This window comes from Enhydra lutris, unplaced genomic scaffold (genome assembly GCF_002288905.1).
Source record: "Enhydra lutris kenyoni isolate GAN:26980312 unplaced genomic scaffold, ASM228890v2 scaffoldscaffold20, whole genome shotgun sequence".
NCBI classification, from domain to species: Eukaryota; Metazoa; Chordata; class Mammalia; order Carnivora; family Mustelidae; genus Enhydra; species Enhydra lutris.
Window position 1 is genome coordinate 23,512,618 of NW_019154104.1, and position 27,575 is coordinate 23,540,192.

The following is a 27,575-nucleotide window of genomic DNA, read 5'->3' on the forward strand; positions in this document are numbered from 1 at the left end:
GGGGAATAATTTTAGATGGGGTAGATGATTTTATCATTCCCAAGTTAGACAGTTTGGTTGGGGAAATAAGTTTTTTTTTTTCTGAATAAACTTCACAAAACATCATAAAATCACAATGCATTGTACATTGATTCATGAGCCCTTCTTTAGTTTTTCCACAAATGAAAACATTTCCTTACATTGAAACATGAATGGTGATTTAAAACTGGTTTCATGGATAACTCATCTTCAGCCATTTTTTCCTCAACTTCACCTACTTATTAAATCTAGAGGCAGTGAGAGAGAAGTTTTACTGTTTCAATGCTGACATTCTCCCTCCCTGCATGTATGAACTTGTTGCTGCTATCATTTGGGAACCCTATGTATACAGGAAGGGAAAAATACCAAAACAGAGTCTCCAAAGTCGATTTGACTAGTGTCTGTTAAATTATATCAAACTTTGGAACAATACTAAAATATACTTGAAAAAAAATAATGTACTATATTTCCCCCACCAAGGAAAAGTTTGATGACAGAACTGTGCTTAATTTAAAGGACAACATTAATATATGATATATAGCTGATTTTATTCTTTAAGGCAAAATGTTGTTTTTCTATATCACTTCTATAAGATCCGCATCTTGTAATTTTGAAATGATGCTGGTAGTAGGCTAACTTAGGGCTAAAATTTGGGAAATAATATTTCTGACTTAACATCTGTTGTGATTCTAAAGGAATTTTCAGTGGGATAGAATTCTATTAAAACAGATTTTTGGTGACTGGGCTTAGCAAGAATATAACATTTAAAGGTGGTACTTTTAGGAGTAATCAAGTTATATGAGGAAAGTATCAAGTTTGATGGAAAATCTGATGGTACTGGAATGTTGATATTATCCCATTGTAAAGTGTAAGCTTACTTTAAGTTAAATACATCACACACCAAAAAAGGTAAATTTAATCCCGTTAAAAGTAAAAAAAAAAAATTACACTAAATCTTAAGGTATTTCTTGCTAAGAAGTATTACATAACTATTCTGAAATTATCTTTATTATTATTAATTGTTTTTCCCTGGACATTGGGTAACAGAAGACAAAGGAAATCGAGGTAAATTAGGCACATGGAAAATAAAAAGCATGTAGTCATTTTTCTTACATTGTAACATATTTTGCACTAAGAGTAAATAGAAATAAATGTAAACTTGAAATAGCAAGCATGCCTGACACTAACCAATTCTTGACACCACTGTAAAAATGGTAAATGTAGTATCATTAATTAAGAACTTAGTAATGTTTGATGCATATAGAGTTAAGTGTAAAACAAGGTTATTTTTATGTAATGAAACATTTATAAATTGTTATACATTTTGAATAACATATAAGTGTACAATATAAAAACATTTTGTAAGTGCAGCAGATACTATCATTATAATGTATAGCGATTGTCTTTAATGATAAATAGTATAACCTAACTTAAAAACACTAAACATCTGGCCAAAGCAGTCATGTCTTCTATTTTTAAATTAACAACTCTTCTGCTTTATTGCTTTGACTAAAACATTTTCGTTTAAAAAGGAAGGCTAAAAGAAAGCCAGTTTATTTCCAGAGTTTATTTTTATTCCCATTAAACTTTTTTTAACTCTCTAAATTATCTTTCCTTTAGTGTTTAGTGAGTTTTGTTGAATAATAACGTAAGTAGCAGCAGTAACACATGAGATCTTATTGTATGATGTGCAGCTTTATGACAGATACTGCTTGCCTAGTCTTTAGAATTTTGAAGGTAACTGTTTAATAAGCCACTCTTTGTATTCGTAGAATAAAATGTTTCCTCCCCAACATGCAAAATTAAAAAAAAAACACACACATAAGTAACCATTATCATTAGTTCACAAACATATGCTGCAGACCATCTACTATATATTATTTTATAGCTTTTCCAATGTAGTTTAGCTAACATTTTAGAAATATGTATTATTTCTAAATTCATATGCCTGTTTAAACTTCATTATCTCAAATGATACTGACAGAATGTCATGAAACAGTATCATAATATACATATAGACATTATTTTGATGCAATAAACATGTGATTTTTAAGACCTTCTTAATAAACACACATGTTTATTCTTTGCTAAAACATGTTTCTGCAAGTGCCATACCTATATTTTGCAGGTTTTTACTTACGTGATTAAGACAGTCTTGCTGAAAACTTCCTTTGCTTTGAAAGCTCATTTCCATTAGTAATAGAAGCCCTGACTCATTAGGCAAAGCCGTTGGTTTTCCTTCGAGGAAACCTCTCCTTCACCAGCTTGACAAACTGTAAAACATGGGCTTGGCACTGAAACATGCATTTTTATATTTTTGCTCCTTACTAACCAGATAACACATGAGATGCAATGCAACTTCCACAAACGATCCCTCGAGCTATTGGTTACCTCTCTGAGCACGAAGCTGTGCGACCCAGACTCGATTTGCACACACAGCTGGTGGAGCCATTGCATCTTATGTGGGATGTATCTGGAGTTTTATTATTTGTTTTAGAGTGTCATTTCAATGTAATGTGCTGTTCTTTGTGTCTTTGTTGTCTCTTTTTTTTCCTTGTCCCCCCAACAGCATTTTGTCCCGCACAGGGAAGAAGGAAAACCAAGATGCCTCCAATTTGACAGTGCCCATGACCATGTGTCTTTTTCCTGTGCCATTCCCACTCACCCCATCTCTAAGACCGCAGGTCAGTTCCATCAACCCTACTGTTACTCGCTCCCTCCTTTACAGCGTCCTGCGAGAGGCCCCCTCTGAACGCGGCCTGCAGAGTCGTGATGCTCACTTGTCAGACTACCCTTCTTTGGACTATCAAGGCCTCTACGTGACTTTGGTGACTCTCCTGGATCTAGTTCCTTTACTACAGCATGGCCAACATGGTGAGCATTTAATCAGAACCTTTGAGAATGTCCATGTATGTTTATGGGTGCTGGAGACTTGTTATTGGAATAAATTGCTTGAAAGGTCTTTGTGTGGCTAAAGCCTTTCTTACACAGAAACTTAATTATGGTGTTTCCCATCCTGCCTTTTTTTTTCCCCCTCTTTTATGGCCAGAGGGATGTTATCCAGGTGGGCCTACATTTAGGGGAAATAGGCTGGAAAGAGGATTCAGGCTCTAATGGAAATTTACCTTTTTGATCTGCTTGTCATGGAGATTCTTGTTGAAATTATGGCTAAGATTTAAAACTTGACCCCCCCCCCAATAAAATGTAAGGAGAGCAGGTCAAATCCACCTACTAATTCTGTGATTTTTGAGGGGCAAATCACAGAATCTCCCTGAGACTTATTTTTCCTGTTGGTTTTTTTTTTTTTTTTTTTAAACCTGGGAGTTTCAATAAGGAGAAATCTCTAAGAACACTTCTAAATTTTGTTAGCCATCAATACTTACAAAATGTTGGCCCTTGGTAGAGTGTATAGTGATGCTCTAAGCTATATATGGTACCTACTATACAGTATGAGTGGTGCTCCTATGAAAAGCATGCTTCTTTTCTTAATGCTTTCCCTTTCTACAGTGTGTTTTAGCCAATGTCATTATGTTGCTTGCTTACCAGATTCTTCTAACCCATAAAAAGGAGTACAATAATATCATAATGTTTCTGGCTTAACTATTCAGTATTATATTTTTGAGAATCACATGGAAAACCCATGAAATAAGAGAAGGGATTTTTGCAGAGAATGAACGTTTAAAATATCACTTGTTCTAACTTTAAAGCGCTGATAATTTTGTCTTTGGAAATATGATAACCAAAGATTCACTGCATAGAAAAATTGGAATTTGGGAAGTGGGTGGATTGTGGTGGTGATTTTACCTTTGAATTGTGGCTAACTCTCCTAAGAGAATGCTTAATGTTTTATTTAGTAAGATGTGTTCCTCATGAAAAAATTTTTAAAAAATATACTTTTATAAAAATGATGACATAATGCTACTCAATTTGTTTCTTCTTATATTTACAGTTCTATCTTATAGTGAATATTTAAAAATGTACAAATGTGTAAATTTGCTTGTTGTATCATTTTGTAGCTGTTTAAGCCTCGTCACTTTCACTGGGATCCCATCCCCTCTCAGAACTTAAAGGAGACGACTCTTTGAACATAAGACTGGCAGAGCCTACCATGGTGGTTGTGGGCCTGTCAGTACCTTACCTTTGGGACAACCAGTCCTGTGAGGTCACTCTAGACCTGCCTGGTCCTGGGGTGGGCCACTGTGTGAGAGCCCCTGGATTAAGATAAAAGCATTCAGTTTGGTAACTCACACAACCCATTTAAGTGCAATTAATATGTTAAGTTATGACAATTTCAGGAGGCATGATTTATATATTTGTTTTTATATACAGAACTGTGTTGCGACTTTACTCTTCACTATTATCTATATACTGTGTTCTTGTTCTGCATAACAGAGCTTAAAGGAGAGGAAAAAACTCACTAGACTATCCCTTAGAGGTTAAAAAGCAGATCAGCAGGGTTTCTCCACCATGTCAGAATCCCCGAGGGAGCTTGAACATGGAATTAATTCTGGGTTCCGAACCAGGATTTAGGACTGAGAATTGCTGAGGGGTGTGTCCTGAGGATGGAGATTTTTGATGAGCTCTCTGGGTGATTCCTTTGTATTCTGAGTTTGAGAACCACTGCCCCAGGGATGGAGGCTGTGTCCTCATGGGGGGCAGTGCTGCACACTGTCGAGGGCTGCATTCTTGTCACAGTTCAGGTACCACCTGTCGGGTGATCTTGGGCAATCACGTTCTTTCTCTGGGCCTTGGTTTCCTCGTTTGAAAAATATTCTAGCTCCCAGGCCCCTTTCCGCACCAGTGTTCTGTAACGAGACTACAGTGTAGTTGGGTGTCTTTGATGCATAGCCTCAGTTAGTTCTTAGTAAAACACCTGTGAATCTTACGTCTCATCAACTTGAGCCCAAGCTTGAGTGACCCTTGCTCGCCAGGGTGCCCTGTGGCCTCGTCCTCTGTGTTGTCAGTCGATGTGATTGTTGAGATGGCATATTAATTCTAATCAGAAATAACATCAGACATCGGAATTGCATGAAGAAGGTAAAGAAGCTGCAAAACCAACAAATCTAATAGTTTTCTTTTAGAATGGATAGCAAGTTGACCAAAGTCTTCATTGTCAAGTCTTGACTGGTAACCCATCTATTGGGAGGTCCAGAACTATCAAAAGATATATTTAGTATAATAAGATTTGGTATAGATGCATTTTAAAGCTAATTAGTTATGGGGTTTTTCTTTCTTTCTTTTTTTTTTTTTTGGTGAATGTCCTCTATTTTTACTCCTTGTGCAGGTAATAATAGTAACATTATTCGTATTAATAAAAATGACTAATACTTGTGGAGCACACATTATGTGTTGTGTTAAGAATATGTTAATCTCATTTAAGCCTTGTTAACAGTCCTTCTAGAAGAGAGGTAGGTACTCTTCCTATCCCCATTTAAGTGTTGGTGGAAAGATTATCATTAGGTGGCACGTCCTTCCCTGATAATTCATAATGAGATGCACAGGGGAACGGAGAGTCATTACAGCTTCCTTTAGGCTGCTGTGTTGGAAGGCACATGTTCCCTCATTGCCCAAGACTCCGGATGTAGGAAGAGTGTGCTTTGGTTGATGGAGCAGAGATAGCCTGGTTTCGTTTCCAGTCCTTCCCTTGACTTCTCTAAAACTTCCAGTGGGAAAATAATTTAATGGCTTTGTGCCATAGTTATCATGTATAAAATGTAATGGAGATAAGATTGCTAGAGGATATTTCAGGGTTCATGATCACATGGAAAGCACTTTTAGTTTCTGAAACCCAGGAATAATATGAATACCAAGTATTACTGAAGACTGATAAAGGGTTGAGGAGAAGCTCATGAACTAGGTATTTATCTGTCTTAATGCAGTCATATATCGAGCTAATCCTGTGTATGCACGTCACTGGGCATCATGTCTCAGAGCTCTTAATAGGAAGGGAGAGATGGTTATAATTTAAGCCAATTCATAAGAATTTAAAATGTAGAATTAGCATATTTTGTTAAGTGGCGAAATATTCCGTGACTGATTACTCACTTTTGTTTTGTAGATCTTGGACAGTCGATATTTTATACAACTACATGTTTGCTACCCTTTCTCAATGATGATATTCTGAGTACTTTGCCCTACACGATGATATCAACGTTAGCTACCTTTCCTCCATTTCTGCACAAGGATATTATTGAATATCTTAGCACATCTTTTCTACCAATGGCTATATGTAAGTTCCATCTTACCTAATACTAGATTCTTATAGTGTATTGTACAAACAGAAATTGCTTTTGCTGTTTTAGGCTGTAGATTTTCAAGATTATAATGGAATCACTTGCTGTATACAGGTGCTGTGATTTAAATTGTCATTTCAGCATATTATTATGGTGAGAATCAAAGAAATGAATGATGATGATACCTTGAAATTGTTTTATTTGCATAATTTGGTCTTAAGGAATAGGAAGAACACATATCAAGGTGAAGTCTATATTACCTACATAGAAATTATGGTATTTTTGTCACTTAAGGATAAAAGGTGGAGGGAGTGTTGTCTCGGGTATAGAAATTCTTATCTTTTGCATCTGAAGGCAGAAGGGTATGATGAGAAGAGGAACAGACAGAGTCAGGATATACAGATCCTAGTTTCAGCTCCTTGGTAAATGTACTGTGTGGTGTCAGGCTGCTCACGTGGCTGACGCCTCATTGGGGGGAATGACGTCAGCAGGAGCTTCCCCTTGCAGGGATATTGTGATGATGAAGTGAGTCAAAACTTATGAAAACACTTTGAAAGAAGCTAAGGCTTGCGACCCATTCTGTTTATAAATGCGGAGCTGACTTGAATTCTATTTCACTTTTATAGATTTATTTCTGTAGTCTTTCTGACATGAGCAAAGAGAAAAAACAGATTGGGTTGTGGTCTTTATGATCACCATTCTTTTAAAGTATTTTTTAAAGAAATCGGTTATGAATCCAGAGGTTACTTCAGGGGGTAACCTGAAAAGATGGTGGATTTATGAGTCAAACACATCTAGATTCGTATCAACAGCTGTGCTACCAAACTAGCTGTGTGGCCCTAGGCAAGTTACCTAACCTTTCTGTTTCTTCCCTGTAAAATGAGCATAATAATACTAGTTACCTGGGTTGTTGGGATACCTGGTTCAGGTTTCTGATTCACCTGGGACACAGTGCTAAGTGCTAAGTGTTAGTTTATGTCTCTCCTTCCCTCAACTCTTGTTCCATTTCAACACTTTTATTAGTCATATTCCATTCCTTGTGATCATTTTTCACCATTTTAATTTCAGGTCCCTTTGATCTTATTTAACTTGCTGCTTGTTGCTATGGAATAATAATTGGTAAACATAGGTACCTTTAAGCTCCATTACTTGGTTTACAGTTAAGCTTAATTTTAGCTCTGGAGTTGTAATTTTCATGTTTTTTCAGCAAAGAGTCTGACGGCTATCTAAATTATATAGCTATTCAAAAAAATAAGCAGACTGATTATATGGTTCAAGTAATAGAATATTTGATCATTCTCTCCCTCTCTCTTTTTGTTTTTGTTCTGTGTGACCTGACAAGGACTTCATTTACGATTACGGATCTCAGAATTGTTTAGTTGTTTTCACTGTTAAATTTAGGCATAGAAATCCTTGTTTTGTTTTTATTTATTTTTTTAAAGAATTACAGGTGAGGTGTACCTTTGTTATCATTAATCTAATTCTTCTTAGGAATAAGTTAATAGTTTAGGGAAAGTCATTGACTCTATCAGGTCCCTGAAGTTATGCTTTACGCAGATCAAACATTGTGACAACTGGCTAGTTATTTCTTTATCCTTAGTCCTCATTAATTTCTACTTAATTAAAGCACAGACCCCAAAACATGCCTTATATTCCCATTAGAATCCTTTTAAATGTGTGAGCCTTGGCACCCGAGGGGAATAAAATAGTAAGTTGAGTTTATAACATTTGCGTGAATTTTAATACTTAATTAAAGTATTAATAAAAGTAATAAAGTATTAAAGTGACTTGGTGCTCATTTAAATTATGAACAAGGTGTTTATGTCTCTGGGACTCCATTGTTTTGCCAGCTGTAAAGGAGGGGTTTGGAAAACATGTTCCATCTCTAAGGTTATTTCTGGCTTACTAATTCTAGGTTAAATAACATCAATTTTATTTTATGTAAGAGGCACATATATTCCTCTAACCCAGTTGTTGATCTAGTTCATTTACCTTGTCGCTTGGGTTTTGGTTTCTTACTCCTGACTTCGGCTTCTCATCACCAGGCCAATGGACTGAGGAATAGCCAGTTTTCGACACCTTTAAATCTTTGAAAGTAAATGGTAGTAATATTAAAGGCACATTCTATTATACAATTCAGGTATTTCTTTTGTATTTGTTTTTTTGCAAAGACACAGACTCAAAGAGAAAGGGGAGTGGGTTCCTGATTAATTACGTGAAAATGAACAGACGTTGAGAGTATGTGTCTGTTGCTGGCATCCACGTTGTTTCTGTCTTTGGAAGTTGTTTCAGTGTCTAGAAATCCCGACCAAAACAAGACAGAGAGAGGGGCATTTAACTTCTTCCAGAATCTTTTTATTTTAGGACTGAGAGGTTAGGATGAAGGAGGTTGCATTTTCTGAGTACTTGACAAAAGTCATCAAGACAAGAAGGCTTTTCTCTGCTCGGTGTGGTGTTTGCCAGGTCAAATGTCAATGTGGACAGTTTTTCAGGTGTTAAATGTTTGAATCATTAAGAACCTAGAATATGAAGCTCTGAGCTCTGAGCTGGGTCTAACGGAGCATCACAGCTCTGTCATTGTAAGGGCGATGCATGTTTCTCCCTTACGCCCTCCCGTCATTTTTGTCAATAAACCAAGTACCATGCCTTTGTTTTAAATAACTCCTTTTGAGGTGCTGCAGAGGAAACTGCAATTTATTATAAAAATTTCCTTTGACATAACCTTTGCTTTTTAACTCCTTCCATAAACAGATATTCTTCTCTGTATTCCAAGTGTGTGCAGTAGGCTTTATTTAAAATACATACATATATATGGATTACTAAGAATTGAAAAAGTCATTAGCATTTCACCATGGAAACCTCTCTTTTTCCAATAAGAAATTTGTGATTTGTGGACCAAATTGAAATATGGATGTTGGGCAGATGATATGGATGTTGGCAGAGAAGAGAAAAGCTGATCCCAAATGGACAATAACTGATGTAGGCTATGTTATTTCAAAGATGGTAATAAGCCTGAGCAATGATATCAGTAAAAGACCCTTCTAGTGTATCTTGGTAGCCTAGACTGTGCAGTGTCATGCAACTCAAATTTCCTCAAAGTCACCTGCCCTTAGGAAAAACAGAGGTTCGTTCAGATCTTTGCATTGACTTAAAAGCAATCATGTGGTTGAATTGAGTATCTGGTTCTAGGATCATTTTTGTTCTACAGTTACTATTCCTACAGAGGATGTGTGTGATGTTCCTGTGATCCTCCAAAAACTAATAAATATATAGGAAAAAGAGAACCCAACACAACATATTGATGACATTTTAATAGCCTTCTGTATATAAAACCTGCCTTATTAGCTAATGATCATTTTTATAAAGTAGGCCTTACTGTACTGTAAGAGCTTTATTATTCAACCAATGGAAATGTTTTGGAATAGAAACAGAAAAGCTAAATTGTTTAGTCCTTCAATTCCTGGCAGATCTCTTAACCTCATCAAGCTTTAGTTTCCTTAGCTGTACAATTGTGAGTAATCATGATCTTCCCCGCCTACACCCTGTGTTTGTTGTGAAGACCGTGAGATAACATACAGGAATGGCCTTTAGCTGTTGTATCACGTTGGACAAATGTAGAACAGACCAAACCCATAGACATATGACAGATGGGTCAAATACCATTGCAACTAATGCCAGTATCCTGCTCAAATTCACATGTCCTGAAGTTTTATTGTCCTAAATATTGCTTGAGAAAAGGGGCCAGCCTCTGGGGCTTGGGATTTTTTCCCCCTAGAATTTGTTGTATAATAAACAATAATAGCTATAATAGGCTTTGGTCTCATAGGATCTGACAGAGCATTTCTGCAATTTTTTTTTCAAACTAATCTTTACACCCATCATGGGTCTCGAACTCATAACCCTGAGATCAAGTGTTGCGTGCTCTGCTGACTGAGCCAGCCAAGTTCCTCCGCCTCGAAGTTGTTGATGGGCAATCTTATCTCTGTGATTTTCATTTATCTAGCAGTCTGCACATCTTTTAATGCTGCGCTGACTTTTGGGTCATGGTGTCTCAGTCTTCCTCTTATGTTGAATTGATATGCCCTTCTGAAGGCATAGGTATCTTGTGCTCAAACCCTAACTCATGGAACACAAATCCCTCTGCTTACAGAAACAAGACACTTGCTAATGTGAGCAGTGCAATCTGGCAAAGCACAGGAAGTGGTTCTACTGTATGGCACCAGACTGTGTTTCTTCTTCCCAGACGATTCTCTTACCTTTACCCCTTACAAAAGTATAAGGTTGATGGGGTTTATTTAAATGTATTCCAACTCAGACTACTCCTTACTACCATCTCTCACCCAGACCCATCCAGTAGTTTCTGAGCTGATCTCCCTGCATCTATTCTTAGCCACCCTACAATTGTTCTCCACCCAACAGCCAGAGCTATGCTCCAAACATGTAAACCAGACTACGTCATTTCCTTTGTCATGTTCCATCACTCTGACCAGTCACATTCAATGTCCTTCCCTTGCCCACAAGGCCCTGTGTGCTCTGGCCACTGCTGCCACCTTACTACGTCATTACTGCCTCTTGTGTGTTCACCCCGTGCTGTCCTCATTAGCCATTCTGCAGTTCCATAAAGACACGAGGCTTTTCCTCTGTCTCAGTAGTCCTTCTCCCAAATGGTCATACAATTCCTCCTCACTCTTCTTAGGTCTCAGCTCAAATGTCACACCTTTCGAGATGCCTTTCCTTACCCTCAAGCTAACACAAGACCTTCCATCACTTTCTACCTATTCCTGTGCCCTGCTTTATTTCTTCATGGGTATTTGTTTGCTTGTTCTTCTAGAACAGCATTGTCCATGGAACTTCCTGCAATGATGGAAATGTTTTATAAAATTCCATGGGAATACACTAGCCACATACGACAACTGATCACTTGAAATGAATCTAATGAGACTGACTTTGTAATTTCATTGACGTTGAATTCATTTAAATTTAAATAGCCACATGTGCCCCATAGCTACCATATTGGATGATACTGCTTGAGCATCGAAGCTCCATAAGGACAAAGGCTTGCCTGTCTTGTTTATGGCTGCGTCTCTAGGGTTAGAAAAATGCCTGGTATGTAGGGGTATGAAAAAAATACTTTTTGAATTTTTAAATGAATTTTGAATGAATAAGTCACTAGAGTGTTGCCTGTGAAGTCAAGTGACTTGGGCTAATAATTAAGTTGGTGCTTTCATGCAAGTAATCCGATTCTCTTTATAAAATGGTTTCCCCAATATATTTATTTATTTAAGTCTTATTTATTTATTTATTTATTTGAGAGGGAGAGAGTACAAATGGTGGTGGGGAGGGGGAAGGGAGAGGGAGAGAGAGAAAATCTTCAGCAGCTCCACACCTAGCACAGAGCCGGACATGGGCTGGATCTCACAACTCTGAGATCATGACCTGAGTGAAATCAAGAGTTGTACATGTCATCGACTGAGTCACCCAGGCGTCCCTACTTATTTCTTTCTTTTTGGTGAGAATCATATAAGAGCTATACCTGATAGTACATTAGGAACTATAAAATGCAGGAACAGATTAAGGAATTGTTATTGCTCATAGAAGAAAGGGATGCTGATAACCGTTATTCTGGTGGTGCCGGGAGGATCAGGAAATAGGCCTTAGAACTTGTAATTGTATTTCCTGAGCACGATATTAGATGTAAGATTTTCTTATTTTTTATTTTTATTTATTTTTATTTTATTTATTTATTTATTTTTATAAATATATTCATTTTATATATAAATATATAAATATATAAATACATTTATTTTATTTTTTAAATTTAATTTTAAATTTAATTTAAATTTAATTTAATTTAATTTATTTTATTTTATTTTTATTTTATTTTACTTATTTTATTTTTTACTTTTCTTATTAATTCTCTTCTTCCTTCTGCTGTATGGTGCTTTGGCTTTATATACCCTCACGGGGACAAGCCGGACAAGCCGTACATCTGTTTACATCATGCATGCCTTTTTAGCAAGATTCAATAAATGATGTGTGCCTGTGCACGTTTATTAATTAGAATTGTGGTGATTTTACCCAGTCTGTTATAAGGCTAAGAACTGCAAGGCCGTGTCTGTCTGTCGAGGTGCTGGAGCCAGTTTCCTAGGGTTTGAGCGGGGGGAATGCTTTTGGCTTTGTGGTTGACCACACTTGAGGGAAAGCATGGATTTGTAGGGGTAAAAGGGACAGCCAAAGGTCGTCGAGCCATTTGGGCTCGACTGCAAATAGAACTCACCTAAATCATCAAGACATTCTGGGCATCTCTCCCATTTTTAAAGGCCTCCAGGCACAGGGATTCACAAGCTCCCTTTATGGTAGCCTTTATTTATTTATTTTTTTAAGAAATGTTTATTATCAAAAAGTTTCAGATGAATTTCAACAGTGGTGAAAACCCTTATCCCAAAAGGACCATATATATATATATATATATATATATATATATATATATATATATATATGTGATTATTTAAATATATGTAATTATTTTTCCACGAGTATGTCAGAGACAAGAATTGCCTTCCCCACCCTCCAGTCCCCCTTAAACGAAGGGCCCAGGGCCACCCAGTTCTCCCTCACACACCTGCACACCTTTCCTATTTCCCCTCTAGTAATGCTCCTGCCACCAGGCTCAGGGCCCGCCTGTGTCACAACCACTTGATGTGGGCTACCTGGATGGCTAAGTCAGTTAAGCGGCTGCCTTTGGCTCAGGTCATGATCCCAGGGTCCTGGGATGGAGCCCCACATGGGGCCCTTGGCTCAGCAGGGAGCCTGCTTCTCCCTCTGCCACTCCCCCCTGCTTCTGCTCTCTTTCTCTGTCAAATACATTAAACAACAACAACAACAACAACAACAAACTACTTGATGTGCTTATTAAAGCTTTTCTGCTTCCAAGCTGATGGAGTCAGATTCTAGATATGGGCCCCAAAGCTGAATTTGAACAAGCTCCCTGGCTGAAGTCTGAGAGCGGCTGCATCTTGCTCTTTAGGATTTGGCTCAAAGTTCTTTCCTTGATTAATCACACTTGATTGACCAGCTTTACCCTCCAAGAGCATTGACCTGATCTGCATATCTTTGTATAATTATTAATATTCATTTATATCGCACAGCCAAACTAGTTTCTCTCCCAGACTCTGGCCTGCTTGGTGACGTAGCAGGAGCCCAGCTGCAAGTGATTAATAAAAGCAAATTCAGGTAAATGGAACCTGAATGAAACTAAGGATACATCTGTTTTGTTTGCTTGCTTATTTCTGTAAAGCTGTTGTAAAGGTCGCCATCCAGTGTTGTGCTCAAAGTCTTCCATCCAATGAAAAGAATAGACTCATGTTAAACTTTCTCTGTGTTCTCCATTCCATGACAAATCTTATATTTGTGTTTTAATGGCTATTTCATACATGTGTTCTTTTATAAGTTGCCTTATTCTTTATGGATGGAGGTGAGATTTCCACGTACTGCACTTTAGTGTAAAATAAAATAAAGCAGATCTGTGGGTCATCTGCTTTTTTGTTGTTGCCCACATTAGTGCTTTCCTCTGTTGTGTGTAGGAAATTGAGAGCTGGCTGATGGAGGTTGTCATACTCACTGGAAGCTGTTCTGTTCATGCTTTCTTGACAATTGGTCACTCAAGCCTAACTATAAGGAAAGGTTTCCCCTGCTTCTGCAATTGTCCCTGAGAAAAGGAATTCCTTTTATATTTGAGTCCTTTTTTTTTTTTTTTAAGATTTTGTTTACTTATTTGACAGAGAGAGAGAGAGAGAGAGATGGTGAGAGAGGAAACGCAAACAGGGGAGTGGGAGAGAGAGGAGCAGACTTCCTACTGAGCAGGGACCCCGATGTGGGGCTTGATCCCAGGACCCTAGGACCATGACCTGAGCAGAAGTCAGACCCTCAACTGACTGAGCCACCCAGGCGCCCCTATTTGAGTCCTTTCGAAGTTTCTCCTATGGGAGCCCTCTCTCAATTACTGGATAGAATAATAGAGTACTCTTTGGAGAAAACAACTCTTTGGAGTATTATCTTGAATGACCCCCATTGGTGCTAGTTTTGAATGCTACTTGGAGTTACCTGTTATGCCACTAGAAAAGAGAGAGAAAGAAATATAATATAGTGTTGGATGTCATTGTAAACAAGCCACTTAAAGATGTCTTAAAAGCAGGATGTAAGTGGTTATCGTGTGGAGACCACGGATACACAGCTGTGAGATGAGTTTTGAAGAAACCAGCTTGCTGTGTGACTGAATACTTGTGGCACAGGATAAAATGTTCAGTGACAGTGGTCCTCACAGATTCAAAAAGTGCTTTCTTCCAAACAGCTTGGTTGGATATGGAGATGGTAAGCTCTGGAAAGCTAAAAAAGTTATTCTCATGGTGATGCAGATACTGCTGATGACTTACATGTGAAGATTTGAATAAAATTATTTCATGATCTGTGAGAGTTGAAAATAATTTTTAAGTTAATATGTAATTTTTCTGAAAGAAAAATAAAGATGTTAAAAAAGTTAATATGTAATTTTTTATAATATGCTATTTGAAATTGGTGTGTGTGACTGAATTAATAAGGTCCCCATTATAAGCTGACTGTTATTTAATCTGTGTCTCCAAAAGTTAACCCATTCAAGTTGTTTCAAAATAAATAAACCTTTTATTTTTACTTTTATTGGGATAACCTTTGACATGCCTTTATATTTGGGCATGTGGAAGATTTTGTTTTTTCTTTCTCTCCCACCTAGATATAAACATCCTGGGAGCAGAGATCACATCTAAGTACATCTCTGATAAATCCATTGCATCACACGGTGGCACTGTTTCTGCTCCTTGTAGATTCCCACGAAATGTTGTTATTGATGATGACAATCATGGCATTTCTATGCTAGGACAGATGTTTTGTGGTTTTATTTGTGCAAAGCATCCATTGAATGGGTTGAGACTTTTTAAAAAACAGTGTCTTCTCAGCTCTCACACTATATGTAAAATAAGAAGTATACATAGAGATTACTTGTACCTAATGAAATAACGTTTTATTTCAGTGGGTTCCTCAAGGAGAGAAGGCGTTCCTGCCCACGTTAATCTGTCTGCATCATCCATGCTTATGATTGCAATGCAATACACATCCAACCCAGGTCAGTGGAAATTCGAGTGGCTTGACTGAATTAAAAAACAATTGTTAAACAAGATATGAAACGAGTAGGCTAGAAAATCTCAGGTGAGATCACCTCTGGGTGGATAGAAAACTGGAGATGTGTTACAAGACAGACTTCTGAGTTGAAATAACTTCCCCTTGTCTTTGTTATTAGCAGTAATCTTGCTGATGATTGATTATTTTTAGAGTGTTTGGGGACACAATTTTAGGAAATTGACTGGAAATTGAATACAGTTGTATAGGAATAAATTAAGTTAGGACTGTAAAAATCACTGCGATTTAAGTGACTGAAGATAACTACTGGTAATATTTTGTGAATTTGCTACTCTAATGCCACACAGGTATCCTTGAACATAATTTTTTTTACTATGTTTCTGATTATTTCCTTAGAATAAATTCATAAAAGAGGGATTAATGAATTAAGGGACTTGAAAAAAATTTAATAGTGTCACTATGTGTGAGAGTACATTGTAACCTGTCATTGAATAATGTACAATTTGTATTCTGTTAGACAGACAAAAAAATAATATCTTGTTGTTTTGACTTGTATTTTCTTCAATACGTAGTAATGTTGGATAGGTTTTGTTTCTGTTCATTGGTATAACTACATATGAAATTTGGGAAACTGACCTAAAAAGGGGCTGACTATTGGCATCACATACTAAGATGTAAACTCAGTTTTAATTTTCATTTATTGTTGATTTGGAAAGTGAACCAATTTGATTATTGTTGATTTGGAAAGTGAACCAACCACTTTTTTCAACCTTCTACTTAATTTCATTGTAAATAATAAGTTTTTGATGCAGGATGAGGAAAAAATGTTTTATTTTTAAAAAGAAGACTATTTGACAGAGAGCGAGAGTAAGGGGGTAGGAGGGGCAGAGGGAGAAGGAGAGAGAATCTCAAGCAGACTCTGTGCTGAGCACAGAGCCCCTGGCAGGGCTCGATCCCACAACCCCGAGATCATGACTGGAGCCGAAATCAAGAGTCTGAGCCTCTCAGGTGCCCAGAAAAAAATGTTCCATGTTTAAATCTTAATGCTTCTTCGTTTGGAGTGTTAGCCTTTAAATATGAAACACCTTGAGTAATTGAGTCATTGTATGAGTAATTCAAATGTATAATTTTTGGAAGTCCTATCTCCTATCTCACTCTTGCTTAGAGGACCATCAAAATGTCATTTATATTTATTATATATTATATTCTGAAAACACCCTTCATTCGCAGTCTAGTACGTTGAAGTCTCCTCCTGAGGCTTTGGTCCTAGTTTCTCAGTTGGGAAGCAGTAAAGCAGGGGTCCTAAAATCGTGTGCTTTGAGGTTAGAGGTCTGTGGGTTCATCTCTGAGCTCCCCAGTAAATTGCCAGTTAGTGTTAATGTTGCACAAGTTTTTTTTAACTTCCCTAAGGTCAAGTTTCCTCATTTCTAAAGTGGGAATAACTATTCCTACAGTGCCTTAAAATATCATAAGCCTTTGTATGTGAAGTGCTTGCCTCATACAGGGACGGACGCATTGTAAATGCTCAGTCAAGGGCAGAGTGCAAACCACGACAATCTGCCATTTTCTTCTTGGAGTTGGATGTTGCGCTGGGAAACCACTATGATCTGACTGCATTACTTCTGTTATTTCCAAATCTGTATCTTCATCTGTTCATGGGGAATGTCTGCGCCTGCTATTCCGTGCTAAAAATGACAGTTAGGACCTATAGCTGGTCTTGTGTTGTGGGGAAAGGGTTAAGACTGAGGTGATACCCACCAGAGGGCTTCATTTTGTTTAATTTGTTTAAGGGCTTCAATTTGTTTAATTTTTCTGGGGGAAGCAGCAAGTGGCAGCTAGGTCCTTGTAGCCCATGGCATATCAAGGGTAGAGCATAGGCCTTGTTCAACTAACTGAGTAAGTTCTTTGTTCACGGTTCTGAGCTAGACTTTGTGAAAACCATCCAGAAGTGTAAGATATGGGGCTTTCTATGGAGCATATGACTCATTGGAAATATTAGGCATATTCACAGAAATCATTAATTTATAATATAAGGTGTATTTGAAAAGTACAAAATAAATACTGTGGGTAGTATTAATTCATCAGAGGGAGAGAACTCTATGGATTGAAATGATCAGGGAAATCTTCGTGCCACTTGAGCAAGTATGGGTCTTAAAATATGGATAAAGTTTTGATTGAAGAAATTTACACAAAGGGACTTTCTAGGTCTGTTCATAAGGCAGTCAGGGGACGGCTCTGAACTGGGTTCATGGGACAGACATATAGAGAAAGGAACATCTGTACTTGAGAACACACTGATGGCTGAAGAACAAAATTCCAATTCTAGAGGACTATTTATATATTCAATAAATAGTCACTGAATAGCTAGTCTGTGCCAGACACTGGAGACATCATGGTTAGCAAAACAGAACTGATCTCTGCCCCTGCCTCATGAAACTTACATGGTAGTGGTGGGAGAAGACATGAATTCAGTAATTACAAAAGCAAATGTGAAGGGGTGCCTGGAGGGCTCAGTCCGTAGTTAAGTGATTGGCTCTTGATTTCAGCTCAGGTCATGATCTCAGGGTCGTGAGATCAAGCCCTGCATACAGCTCCTCGCTGGGCATAGTGCATGTTTAAGATTCTCTCTTTCCCTCTGTCCCTTCCCCCCATGTCTTTCTCCCTCTCTCTAAAAAAAAAAAAAAAAAAAAAGAAAGAAAACCAAATGTAAAGTTTCAGCTGTGACAAAGTTCTTGGAAAGATGTACTTAACTCAATGAGCCCCTAAAAAAAGGAGATTTCCTTTTATGGAAGAGGTCAGAGAGGGCTTCTCTGGGGAAGTAGCCTTTTCTCTGAGGACTGAAGGATGAGTACCATCCTAGGTGGGGCATCCTAGGGGAGTGGGGGATTCAGGTAGAAGAGTCTCATATGTCAGCGGGAAGCCTGGCAAGCAGGTGGGACAAAAAGATTGGCATCGCTGGAACTCAGAGTGAGGGCTGTCTCATGGGAGGTGAGACTGGGGGCGTCTGTGGGCCAGAACACGCAGGATGTGTGGGTTCTGTTTGGGAGTCCTGTGTTTATCCGCGTCCAATGGGAAAGCACTAGAGGACTTAGTGTGGTTGTGTGTGTGTGACCCTGACTGTAGTTGAGAATGGATTATGAAGAGTAGATATAGATTGATCCAGAAGGAGCCATGCCGTTTATCTGGGCATGTAAACAAGGCAGGGGCAATTGAGACTGTGAAAAAGTATCTAGAAAGTATAATTGATGGGATTTGGTGACATATCAGAATTTTTGGCTTGCAAAACTAAATACATGGTGGTTCTGTTCATTGAGAAAGGAGACACTGGATGAAGAAAACCAGGCTTCTGAGGGATCCTTTTGAATCTGTTTTGGACATTGTGTTTGAGGTATCTCTGAGATGTTTAAGAGGAGATGGCATACCTTAGACTAATACAGTGTTCTATGTCAATTTTATCACAAACTGGGGAAAAAACCTCACACATCATCTCAATTTTATATGTCCAAAACACAAAAATGCAAATAAATCAGCTTCCTTAAAAAAAAAAAAAAAAGAGGCAACAATAATTAGGAAGTTGTATTATGAGCCCAGAACTCTGTATAGAGCTCTGGGCTTGCAGTAATGAACTTTGAACCTACACATAAGTGTCCAATGGCCTTTATTAAATTGTATATAGATGGTACCAGAAGTTGTGGGATGAATGTGGGATTGCTTAGGAGAGAGCACAGAATGAAAAGTGGAGTGGGCTTATGATCAGGCTTTCAGGAACTGCAATGGATAAATGGTCCAGTGGGAGATGATGAGCTTGTCAAGCAGGCAGAGAGGTTGTATCTGTTAGGATGTGTTTGGGTGACTAACAGAAGTTTTGAACTACAAGAACGTTTGTTGTTTATTTTGTTTACTTAGTAGGAAGTCTTACAGACAGCGCCACAGTATCAGGGGCCTGAGATGGTGCCATTGTGCTTTTCTTGGACTTCCCCTCAGGTTTGCAAGATGGTTGCCACAGTTGGGGTTGTTTTATTCTCACACAATCATATCCACAAACAGGTAACATGATCAATCAGGGTAATTAGAGAAAGGCCTCCTGTTGTGCCTCTTTTTTCACAGAGAAAAAGTATTTTAGAAGTTCCCCCCCTTCCCAGCAGATTCTCTCTTAGGTCTTATTGGCCAGAACTGAGTCACCTGGCCGTCCCTAGCTCTAAGAGGCTCTGGGGAAGTATCTTGCTTTGTAGTCTGTGCATTGGGGGAAGAACAAGGAAGAAAGGGTTGTTGATAGTAGTTGAGTAGCAACAACAGTGTCTGCCACAGGTAATAGGAGAGGACTAATTATGAAATTGAGGGAAGAGAGTGTTTTGAAAAGAAGATAAGGGTCAGCAGCACTGAATGCTGCTGAAGGTCAAGTAAGAGGCAGACTGAAGTACATCCATTGAATTGAATGACATAGAGGTCATCAGTGACCAAGGTGAAACCAACTTCGGGCTATGACAGGGTTGGATGACAGATTCGGAAGGATATGAAACAGGTCTCTGACTAGGTGGAGGTATTTTTCTTTTCCCAAGTAAACATGGGCAAACCAAAGAAGCTTGCTGTTTCATAGCTCCTAAGAATTCCTCAGTGAGGTGGACTTGGTGCCTGAGTGATGAAAGGTTCCCATGCTAATCCATCAGTTTGTCATTTGCTATCTCTTTCCAAACTTGGGCAAGATAGGAATCTAAGCCAAATAAGTTTCCTCATTGCAACATGGTGGTTATGAGATAATATTATATAAGGCTCTTAGCACAATACCTGACACATAATGAACACCCAGTAAGTGTTCCTCTAAGGCAATTTTTGTTCTTGTGTAGTTCTTGAGTACATTGATGTAAATTTGTATTATATAATTACTATTACTAGGGCTTGTCCTTACCATTTCTTTTGTAAATAAGGTGAAGGATCTTAGGAAAAAGCTTGGTAAAGTCAAGGGCTCACATGATTTTTGAAATGTATGAAAACTTAAAGGAAATGAGTAATTTTTTATTTTATTAAAATTTTTTGTTATTTAAAAATTTTTATTGTTGAAATATAGCTGACGTACAATTATATTAGTTTCAGGTATATGACATAGTGATTTGACAATTCTGTATATTACTCAGTGCTCACCGTGATAAGTATGGTCACCATACAATATCATTACCATATTTTTGACTATATACCCTATCTTGTACTTTTCATCTCCATGACTTATTTATTTTATAACTGGAAGTTTCTGCTTCTTAATCTACTTCACCTGTTTTGCTGATCCTTTACCCTCCTCCCCTCTGGCACCCACCAGTTTGTCCTCTGTATTTATGAGTCTGTTTCTGTTTGTTGGCTTTGATTTTTAGATTCCACATATAAGTGAAATCATATGGCATTTGTCTTTCCCTGTCTGATTTATTTCACTTAGTGTAATAGCCTCTGGGTCTATCCAGGTTGTCATAAATGGCAAGACTGCATTCTTTTTTATGACTAATGTTCCACTATATGTTATATACCACATTTTCTTTATTCTTTCAGCTATTGATGGACACTTAGATTGCTTCCATACTTTGGCTGTTGTAAATACCATTGCAATAAACACAGGGCTGCACATGTATTTTTTTTTTTTTAAGATTTCATTTATTTATTTTAGAGAGAGCAAGAGAGAGAGAGATCACAAATAGGCAGAGAGGCAGGCAGAGGGGTGGGGGGGAAGCAGGTTCCCCGCTGAGCAGAGAGCCCGATGCGGGGCTCAATCCAAGGACCCCAAGATCATGACCTGAGCCGAAGGCAGAGGCTTAACCCACTGAGCCACCCAGGCGCCCCTGCACATGTATTTTTGAATTAGTGTTTTTGTTTTCTTTGGGTAAATACCCAATAATGGAATTTCTGGATTATATGGTATTTTTCTATTTTTAATTTTTGGAGGAAACTCCATATTGTTTTCTATAGAGATGGTATCAATTTGCATTCCTACCAACAGTACAGAAGTATTACTTTTTCTCTACATTCTTTTTTTAAAGATTTTATTTATTTATTTGTTAGAGAAAGAGAGAGAGAGGGAGAGAGTGAGCACAAGCAGGGGGAGCAGCAGGCAGAGGGTGAAGTAGGCTCCCTGCTAAGCAAGGAGCCTGATGTGGGACTTGATCCCAGAATCCTGGGATCAGGACCTGAGCCAAAGGCAGACACTTAACTGACTGAGCCACCCAGATGCCTCTTTCTCTACATTCTTAACAACACTTGTCATTTCCTGCCTTTTTGACATTAGCCATTCTAACAGGTGTGAGGTTATATCTCATTGTGGTTTTGATTTGCATTTCCCCGATGATGAGTGATGTTAAGCATCTTTTCCTGTGTCTGTTGGCCATTTGGATGTCTGTTCAATCCTCTGCCCATATTTTAATCAGATTATTTTTATTTTTTGGCATTGAATTATGTAAATTCTTTATATGTTCTGAATATTAGCTCCTTATCAGAGATATTACTTGCAAATATCTTCTCCTATTTGGTAGGTTGCTTTTTTGTTCTATTGATGGTTTCCTTTGCTGTGCAAAAAGCTTTTTATTTTGGTGTGGCCCCAATAGTTTTTTATTTTTTGCTTTTGTTTTCTCCCCCTAAGGAGACCTTTCTATAAATATGTGGCACAGGCCCATGTCCAAGATAATACTACTTATGTTTTCTTTTAGAAGTTTTATGGTTTTGGGTCTCACATGTAGGTCTTTAATCCATTTGAGTTTACTCTTATGTATGGGTAAGATAGCAGTCCAGTTTCATTCTTTTGGAAGTAAATAACTTCTAATTTAATGATTAGATGAAAAGTCATTCTAATATATTTTATTATATCTAAAAGGATATTTTATCTGATGTTTACAATTTGTGTTCAAATTATATTTTCTTCCTTACAGTGTATCATTGTCAATTATTGGAATGCCTCATGAAATATAAGCAAGAAGTCTGGAAAGTAAGTTTTGGGCCAAATTTAACTCATAGCCACAAACTCAATTTGTATAACGGAGTACAAATATTTTGCCTATTAAGACAGGTCAGATTTATTGGTGTCTTATTATTTCGGTGTGGCAGAACCTGGAATTCTTTCCTTCCTGGTTAGTTTATTATTTAAGGCAGAAATGATACTTGAAGAACACAGTGGCCTGACAGAAAAAGTAATTGACTATCTCTTATTATCAGAATTCAGCAAATGTTATATTACTTGGCAATTTTATTTCATTTGACATGTTGCTAAAAAACCTGTATTCTTTCAAATAGGAAATGTGGATTGTTAAGAAATGGATTTTAGGAAAATATTTGAAAAACACAGTGTTTGACAAACTGGTTCATGCTATTCTAAGGTCTTCCTTTAACATTATCCTGAGTAGAGAAGAATTTATTAAAAGACAGTGTAGTTTTGATCTTTAGCTAGAGGGGAGGGGAGGTGATTATTTATAGGACCCATAAATAAATAATAAAAAATAATGTTTTAATATAATCTCATCTGAGAAGCATACCTCGATGATGAGATCACAGTGGGGGGGTAGGGGGAGGAGGGAAGGAGGGAGGGATTGGAGGGAGGGGGTGAGGTGGTGGGGGAGGAACCACCCAACTCTTCTATTGGATTTTGCACTGCTCTGGTAATATTGAATGAGCTAGTCTCATCTTTATTTGATGATACTAAGTCAAAGTATGCTTCCTGTTTCCTTTAGGATCTTTTGTATGTGATCGCCTATGGGCCTTCACAGGTGAAACCTCCTGCTGTGCAAATGCTGTTCCATTACTGGCCCAATTTAAAGCCTCCTGGGGCAATAAGTGAATACAGGGGCTTGCAGTATACAGGTAAGGAGGCAAGAACCCTGTCATGCCCCATTTTTATTTCTCTTATGCCACATTTGCCTCACTGACTTATGATTATTTTTTAAAAATCTGGCTGGATTATATTTATGTGCCTTTAGATATTGTCACTAACCCTTTCTGAAACTGAGTGGTATAAAATACATGAAAGAAAATTGATTCCAAGAGCTTCTATGACACCCTGGCAAATTGGTCAAGTCTTGGTCTCACTCGCCGTACACTTGGCCTGGGGTCCTCACTATCGCTAACCGTGATCAGAGGTGTGAGTGATGACGGTTGCTGCAGATGTGCCCACCATTGGGCAAAACCCCAACTGGCTAATTCTGCTCAGACAAGAAGACTTGCGTTTTCGACATTACCAGTTCATATGCTAAATAAAAACTAAGTGACCCTGCGAGTCCCATTGGACAGGAAGAGTCAACAATCAGTGAATATTTGTATAACTAATAACCAAGAAATAGACACTAAATTTGAATGGAAAGGCTTATACTTACCAGAAAACAAACAAGCGTCAGGTCCTATGTGTTGTTTATGCTGACATGTTGTAAAATCAAAGAAGGAACCTATGGCCAACGAAGTTTCTGATGCCCCTGCCTAACCTCCTCCCAACCTAGCTGTCTACATATTTTTATGAAAATAAGTGAGGGGGTGTTTTGCAAAGTTAGCTTTTATTTGAGTTATTGTGAGATTGTATACTGATGGTCCGAGACTTTCCTTCTTTCTTGGTATGTCTTTCTAAAGGTGATTTGAGGTGGTTCAAAGGGGATTTAATTTAATTCGGGTGTCTGATTTAAGTTCCTAATTAAAGCCAAATGTTAGAGATATTAACACCTGCTTTTTGAGCTTTAATGATCTTTGGTGGACTTATTCTAAATTCAGAACAAATAATACTGGCTTTAGTGGTAGCAATAATATTAATTAAAACAATGAAGGTAAATAGTAAGTACCTTTTAAAAACACGGAGATCGGTATCATTGGCATTTTAAATCAAGGATAGTAGAGAATGCTTAAGTGTTGCTAAGTGGATAATTCGTAAAAACAGGAAAAAAGCTGGAAGCATTAATAAAATAGATGAAATGATTGAAATAGTCAGCTTCTTCTCGGTAGATACCTGGAGTAAGCCTTTACATGATGTATGAATGGGGAACTGGTGTCAAATGAAATTTATTTACTTGATAAATATTTGAAGAGTTACTATTATGTGCCAGGCACTATTTCCTGATGATGTAAGAACCGATTCAGAACCAGACCCCATGGAGCTTAATGTAGTTTGGAGATGGAAATTCAACAAGTGTTTGTAGGGTGTCTACTATTAGCCGTGTGTTATTCTAAACACTGAGTAGTCAAGGAATGAAAAAAGCAGACTAAAATCACTAATGTCTTGGCACATACATTCCAGTTTCTGGAAAGAGCAGGAAACCACTTTACAGTATAGTAAGTATTAAGGTAGCGCAAATACAGAGAGCTATGGAACTATGCAGCAGGGGCCTCTGAAACTCACCCTGATGGTGGGCAGGTTTGGGGAGGGTTAAGTTGTTAAGGAAGATTCTCGAGTGAGTGACAGGTAAGCCAATACCTGAAAGAAAATGCACACCCTGGATGTCAAAGGGAGAGTGAATCATGAGTGGATAAAATGTAGATTTGAGGCACAAAGAATAGCATGGGTTCAGACTTGGAGGCATGATATATCATGATCGTATTTAGGAACTGGAAAAGGTTATGTGTATCAGACAATGGAGTGACAGGAGGAGAGCAGCTAGAGATAATTAGAAAGCATGGCAGGGCCTGCGAAGGGATTGGGATTTTATCCTAACAGCAAAGGGAAACCACGGACAGGTTTTACAGGGAGAAGCCAACATGATGAGATTTCTCTGTTCGAATATCCCAAAAGCCTTACAAACTGACAGTGGCTTCAGTTTCCTTCTGTGACTGTATCCCCCAGGAAGAGCCAGCTGAACCTGTCTCCCCAGAATAGTTCAGTCTGCGCCTACTAAGATCAGAGCGATTCTTTCATCTTCTCTTGGCCTACCTGGACAAGATGTCTTTGTCTCCCGGCATTCATCCTTCTGTCCATTCCTGTGATCATACGTCTACCCACTTCCCCCTTCTAGTCTTTCAACTGTGTGGCATTATGTGCCTGCTACCTGCCAGGCACTGTGCAAGGTCCTGGGGAAGCAACTCCCTTGGAACCCCCATTCCGGTGGACCATAGCGTTCTGTACAGGAAACAAAAGAGATCCTGGGGAAAAAAAAATCAGTCATTCTGGTCCATATATTACTATTTATCTAGCGCTGGCTGTTTGTCAGACATTGTTCTAGTTGCTTCCATCTCACTTAATATTTTAGCCTTCTCCCAACTGAACGCAATTATGGACCAAGCATCCTATTGGGTTTTGTAGACATTTTCTCAATCCTTAAAAAACCTTGAGAGGTAGGTTTTGTTATTTCCGTGTTACAGGTGATGAGTGGGATACAGAGTCTGGCGACATTCACACAGATAATAAGGGAGCACAGCTTGAGTTTGAACTTAGAGTATCTTCACTGAAAACCCGCATTTTTTTATTCTGACAGTATGACATCACTTCTCTCAATTCAGTTCTTCAGTTAAACTTTAGCTGGAGCATTAGAAATTATCTACAATGTCTGCCACGATGAAAGATGCACTGAAGGGTATCATTAGTATTTAAAGAATACTATGAACCCACTTATAGCCATGTAGATTTAGTAATTATTAGGAAATTAACCATTAGTTTAACTGTACATGTATGTGTATATAAATTATCTATTGCTTTTTAAGCATAGTAACATAGGAGTAATTACAGCTCATATGAAGAAGATCAAACAGTGAAGATTTGGTAATCTACAGTGTTTGCCCCTTTTGGGCTTATTGCTATTTGTCAAGAACAAAAACTACTTCAATTGTTTTGGTCATTAATTACAAGTCTTAAAGATGCAAAAATTACAGGGAAGTTTCTTGGCAGTGGAAATAGCCATTCTGTCATTCTATGAAGCTGTTTCTGTTGGGGAGAAAGAAACTATTTAGCCTTTTTTTGGTGACTGTATCTCAATTCGTAAATAATTTAGATCAGCACCAGTTGTGTAGTTTCTATCTGAACTAGGGAACAAAAGATGTGGCACAAGATAGGCGTTTCCAAGACAGAGTTCATTGCAAACATGGCAAAGGATAACTAAAGATAAGCACTACAAGGGTAGACTTTGGTCTAGGCTACCAGATATCTAACTTTATATTAGTACCATTGGATTCTTGAGTTGTATACAAGTACAGGAAAGACAACCTTTTATGTTGTAACTTCTCTATTATTGAGTTCTTGTTTATCTTGTTATTTTATCTCCACAAGCCTTAAGAAATGTTTTAAACCTTTTATATTTGTTACATTATACACAAGTGGAAAAACATGCAAATTGCAAGTGTACGGGGAACATCCCCCACCATGTTTGCCACCATGATTACCCATTCCTTCTATCCCAAAGATAGCCACGAAATTGACTTCCAGCATCAAAGATTAGTGTTGCCTATTGTGAGTTGTATATAAATGGAATCATACATTATTTATTTGTGTGTATATGTGCGTGTGTGTGTGTGTGCTTGTGTGTGATTTGGGGTTGAGCATAATTGTGTTTCATTTGTTTTTATTGCTGTATATATATTCTACAAAATGAATGTACTGCAGTGTATGTATTGGTTTGCTATTAATGGATATTTGGGCTGTTCCTGCTTTTTGACTATTAAAAGTAGCTGCTATGAACGTCCTTCTGTATATCTTTTGGTGCATGCATGCACATATTTCTGTTAGATATACACCTCGGGTAGGATTGCTGGATCAGAGGGTATGCATATATCTACTTTTTTTCATCTTCCCCTCCCCTGTGTATATCTAATTTTATTTGCAAACAGTTTTCCAAAAAGGGTTGTACTAATTTATACTCCCGTTACCAATATGTGAGAGTTCGTTTTGTCTATATTCCACATTTAGGGCAATACTTTATTTTGTTTTCAAAATTTTCACCACTTTCAAGGGACATAGAAGTATCTTACTGTGGTTATAATTTGCATTTCCCTGATTAATAATGAAGTTGGACAATTTTTCATATATTTATTGGCTATTTGGGTATCCTCTTTACATAGTTTTTGTCAGTAAAGTATGTTGCAAAGTATCTTTTCTTATCTTTTTTTACTCTGTAAATGATGACTTTTGATTAGTTGAAGTTCTTATTTTAATATAATCAGATTAGCAATCTTTTTCCTTATATCCTAAGAAAATCTTTCCCCATACTAGTTATGATGTTATTC

The 27,575-nt window shown here is 37.8% G+C and overlaps 1 protein-coding gene across 1 annotated transcript in view; it reads left to right on the plus strand.

Annotated features, from left to right (window-relative positions):
* Positions 1-27,575, plus strand: part of LOC111148642 (unc-79 homolog, NALCN channel complex subunit) — a 240,028-nt gene that overhangs the window by 40,518 nt on the left and 171,935 nt on the right. Inside the window, exons 3-7 of the mRNA XM_022505392.1 lie at positions 2,588-2,892; positions 6,077-6,247; positions 15,316-15,408; positions 22,325-22,380; positions 23,120-23,249. Coding sequence (XP_022361100.1) covers positions 2,588-2,892; positions 6,077-6,247; positions 15,316-15,408; positions 22,325-22,380; positions 23,120-23,249 — 755 coding nt within the window. The remainder of the gene's footprint in view (positions 1-2,587; positions 2,893-6,076; positions 6,248-15,315; positions 15,409-22,324; positions 22,381-23,119; positions 23,250-27,575) is intronic.